At 39.5% G+C, this 5,090-nt stretch overlaps 1 protein-coding gene across 1 annotated transcript in view; it reads left to right on the plus strand.

The window, feature by feature from the left end:
• Window positions 1-5,090, plus strand: part of ARMH4 (armadillo like helical domain containing 4) — a 106,831-nt gene that overhangs the window by 13,041 nt on the left and 88,700 nt on the right. The window contains exon 3 of the mRNA XM_019645440.1: window positions 2,049-2,303. Within this exon, the coding sequence (XP_019500985.1) occupies window positions 2,049-2,303 (255 nt within the window). The remainder of the gene's footprint in view (window positions 1-2,048; window positions 2,304-5,090) is intronic.

Consider the following 5,090-nt stretch of genomic DNA (forward strand, 5'->3'; position numbering starts at 1 on the left):
AACAGACAAGTTGCTGTCGTTTTGTTCTTCAGTCTAGTTGTGGAGGACGTTGCTTCACTGGCCCAAGTTGGCACCATCATTGCGCTCTTTCCAGGCAAGGCACATCAGTCGCTGGTTTCTGGACAGCCGCTCACTGCGGCTGCTGGCCGCTCACGCTGGCTGCTGGCTACACACGGTAGCCCATGGAAACCCACTGCCACAGGGGCTGCAGCCTAGCCGTCACCGGCGACCCACAGCAGCCCAGCTCCAGGTTGAGCTGTCGTTCAGCATCTTAGCTGTAGAAGGCAGTGTCACTGGCCCTCATATGTGGGATCCGAACCGGGGCTCTCTGGCGTCCCAAGCCAGTTCTTAACCATCGCGCCACTCGGCCGGCCCTGCACATTTATTTTTACATATTTGTTCTTAAAAGCGTTTATTATGCTTTCAAAAATGAGGGCAACATGGAGAATTTATACTACTTAAAATGATAAAACTATACATTGTTATTTTTTTATGGCAAACAACATTGTCCTAGGTGCTGGAGGTACAAAAAGGGCAATGAATCATGGTTCTGAGGAGATTTACAATCTTATTGGAGAAAGAAAAAAACTTAAACAATGGTACAAAGAGCACATAAGAAGGCCATGTAAGAAACTTACTCTGATTCACATTGTCCTATAACCAGGTATCTCAATCCATTAAATGTAAAAATCTCTTCAATTCAAAGAAAAAAATAGTGCAAACTGAATGGGGACCAAGAAAAGGTACTGCTTATATTGAAAACTGTACAACCACTATTTTAAAGCAAATAAACCATTTCCAAGGAAAAATATTTTTAAGTAATAGGAAGTACCAGGATGTGATTGATAAAAACTTTGAGAACAATCTTTTTCGTTACTCCTAGAATGTTATTTTTTCATTGTATAACTTACTGGACTTGCTAATATGCTATATGCTTTCTACAAATTAAGTTTTAATAGTGGCTAAGAATTTGAAATTTCCAGTGTAGTTCTTCCCTAAGGATGGGGCAAATATTGACCCTTATAAATAGTCTTTAATAGTTTGTTTGAGTGGATTACAATGTAAAGAAAGTGGACCTATGATAAATACGTCATATATATCTCAAAACTTCTTTATCCATTCATCTGTTGATGGGCATATTTAGCACAGTGGTTAAGAGCACTAACTATTAAGCTTTGGGAGGTTCCTTAGCTTGTCTAAACTTAAGTTGTTTGTAAAATGAGTAGGAATAGTTGATGTTATTAAATACTTACCAAGTATGGGAGGTGTACTAAGTATTTTACATGTGTTATTTAATTTAATCTTTGTAATAACTCTGAGAGATAGATACTGTTATTATTTCCATTTTCCAGCTGAGGAAACTCAAGACCCAGAGATGTTAAATAATTTGTTCAAGGTCACACAGCTGGTAGGGGGCTGGGTCAGAATTCAGACCTAGGTAAGTTGGCTTTAGAGCCTGCATTCTTGATCTATGATACATGTCCTCCATGGAACGATATTAGTACTTACCTTCCCTTAGTACATACGGGAGGGTAAGATAAGATAATGCCCACCATGCATTTAACAGTTTGTGTGTTTGTCATATAATAGAAACTCAGCAAACATTAGTTTTTGGAATTACCCCTTTAGTACAAAATGCTGACTTCCCTTTCCCCTTCAAAAATGTAAATGTGGAAATTAATATACACGAATGCTTCTGAGAAATTTTAAGTGTAAACCTAGTTCTGTATAATTTGTTTCTTAACAAGCTGCTTATGTTGATATTCATAAAAGGGAGCTCAGCTGTTGGTTTTCTTATTTTGTTTTAGATCTTATTTTATGTTTTATACATTAACTAATTTATCTCTCTTAGATTGATTCACTACTGAAAGCAGAAACACTTGAGAACATTTATTTACTGGTGTTTTGTTTCTGTGCGATCCCTTCGCCTTCCCATTCTCTGAAATAGCTATTGGTTTGTTTGTTTTTTCAATTTATTAATCATATAGTAACTTTTTAAGGTATAGGGATTTGGACAACTTTAAAATGTTGTTTTCCCCTCTTTTAAGACATCATCACTCAAGAGATGACAACAGCCATTCAAGAAACAGAAGCCACTTTATCACTGGTGACACAAGAGCAGCAGGTTTCTACCCTGGAAGTTACCAGAGAAAATGGTGAGAATGAGGAAGGAGAGGAGTCCCCCTCTGCCACATCTGATGTTCCCGGTGTTACTCAGCTGTTGAGAAGATGGGAGCCTCTTGCCACTACAGTTTCAACTACAGCTGTACCTCTGTCTTTCGACGTTACTTCCACAGCGGAAGGTCTGTAAGGGAGGGAATCGGACTTAGTGTTTTGGGGGTGGGTCTTTTCTGGGAGTTGATAAGCAATAGAATGAGTGAGGCAGATGGCCCTCTCACCAGGATACCACACACACCTCACCTGGAGAGTGAACAGGAAAGAGAGGTGAACTCTTGTTTGGAGAGGTGCCGCCTTAAAGAACGAGGGGTTTGTTCTCAAGAGGAATCTCCTGGTGGCTCGTCTCTGGGTCCCCAAAAGGCCAGACCTCACCTCCCGAGAACTCTCTCCCAGTCTGACAACTCTGGCTGCTGGGAGTTCAGGGGGTGAGGTGAAACAGCAAGGACTGGGGTTTGAATCTCAGCTTTGGCCGTCCTGGTATCGTGGCCTCAAGCAAATTTCTTAATGTCTCCAAGCCTTGGTTTGTTTATCTCTGAATAATGCCTACCTAATAGTTTAATTTAATGATTTGAAATAATGAACACAAAGTGCTTTCTATATGGGAGGCCCTCAAATGCTCTGATATCTTAAGGACGGTGAAGTTTTCAAATCTGGAGGATCATCAGAATCACCTGGGAATTAAAAATGTTATTATGTAATTATTATTTTGGACAGCATGTGTCTATCTCATCATTGGTCTAAGTAAAGCGCAGTTTTAGTTATTACCTGAGTTATTATTTTATTTTTTATTTTTTAAAGATTTTGTTGGGGAGTTGGGGGAGGGGAACAGCATTGGGGAATCAGGGAAGGGGAACANTGTAAATGTTATGAGCTGACAGCCCTTACATTTGTTGCTGATGGATAATGTTTTTCTTTAATTATGTGCAGTTGGTCAGATAACAGCATGGGAAAGGAAAGACTTAGTGTAACGTGCATATGCTCATTCCACATTGTTTTGGAACATGCACAGCTTGTTATTTCAGCTAAGTAGACTAATTAATGGAAAATATCAAATTAGTAATATCTTTTATAAAGCGTTATCAAGATAGATTGAATTAAAATGATAGAAGATTGAATTTTACATGTCCAATTCACTTTTTTTTTTAAATTGGGGAATTGGGGGAGGGGAACAGTGCTGGGGAATTGGGGAGGGGGACCAGCCAAGTTATTGTTCTTCAATCTTAGTTGTGGAGGGTGCCAGTCGCCACCTGGCTGTCCATCGGCAGCTCGTGGCCTCTAAGCTCAAGTTGCTGTGTTCAATCTTAGTTGTGGGTGGGCATAGCCACCACCCCATGTGGGAGTCAAACCGGCAGCCGTGTTGTTAAGAGCGCACGCCCTATCCACTGAGCCATCCCGGGTGGCAGCTCAGCTCAAGGTGCCGAGTTCAGTCTTAGTTGCGGGCGGGCGTAGCCCACCATGGAACAGGTAGTCTTGTTAGGAGCATGTGCTCTCACCAGTTGAGCCATCCTGCTACCTGTTGGCAGCTCAGGGCAGCTCAGCTCGGGCACAGTGTCACTGGCCCATGTGGGAATCGAACCGGCGGTCCGGTTGCTCAGAGCTCGCACTCTTAAGCTAACTCTTAACCAACTGAGCCACTCGGCCGGCCCCCAATTCACTTTTTAAAGACTGAAAGACCTAGTAATGTTAAGATTTCATAGAAGCTTCCAGAAAACGTTTTGTAAGTTGGTTTTTAAATTCCATTAAGAGAATGGGGTTCCTAGGACTACGAAGGTGTTAGATATGACTGAACAAAAGTTACTTTAATTCTCCATAGCGCTTTAAGATATTCCTAGAGCATTAAGTCAGATAGTTCTAGATTATTCATTGCACAATAAAGTCCATGATTTTTACGTACTAGACTTGCATTAGCTTCTATTAATACAGCCTAAAAGTAAAATAAATTTGGTAATTGTCTGATTATTATTTTGATTATTGAATATGCTCCTTACTTAGTCATAATTGCCTGACTTAACTGCAGTCTTTTAAAAGACAACTTTTTTAAATTTCCAGAACATAGCACAATATCTGGCAAATAGGTGCTCAATAAATACTGGATGAATAAATGCAGATAAAGAACCTATTCAGACCGCAATTATTCAATTTTACCGTCTGCATTGTCCAAATTAATCAATCAGCTTCTAAATGTTCTTCATGGAGAGAGGAACAGTTAAATAACTCCTTGCACTTTAATTTTTTTTGTCCCATAGAGTTAAAAAGAATGTGAAAAACTGAGATTATTGACAACAGTATTTAGAGTTGGCTATGTTAGAATAGCCAAAAAGCTTTCCTATCCATTTCCTGGTGGTTATAAGTATTTTTTAGAAGTAAACAACTCAAATGCCAATCGTTTTAGGGTTCAGGGACTACTTAGGACTTTATCTTTTTTGGGGATTGCAATGATTTCTTGGTGTTTTGGGGTATTATGAACAGATGAATATCCTGAGGTTGTAGTCAGTCCTCTGATTTAGTTTATTCTTCAGCTGGTTCAGTTGAAGATCAGGTTTTAAAATTAATCTATAATAATTATCACATTTTTTTTCTCTATAGGAAGTAGAAAGAATGAGAGATGTGGAGAAATTTGGAACATTATTTTTTAAATTCTCATTACTGTTTCTATTCTTACTCTACTTTCTGTAACAGCAGCAACTTATTCAGAGTACTATGCCATTTTGCTATTTCTTGCCAGCTCATGAAGCTATGACCATAGACTGCACATTTATTTATTTTTTTTTAAAGATTTTTATTGGGGAATTGGGGGATGGGAACAGCGTTGAGGAATAGGGGAAGGGGAACAGACAAGTTGCTGTCGTTTTGTTCTTCAGTCTAGTTGTGGAGGACGTTGCTTCACTGGCCCAAGTTGGCACCATCATTGC

This window comes from Hipposideros armiger, unplaced genomic scaffold, assembly GCF_001890085.2.
Source record: "Hipposideros armiger isolate ML-2016 unplaced genomic scaffold, ASM189008v1 scaffold_5, whole genome shotgun sequence".
Taxonomy (NCBI): domain Eukaryota; kingdom Metazoa; phylum Chordata; class Mammalia; order Chiroptera; family Hipposideridae; genus Hipposideros; species Hipposideros armiger.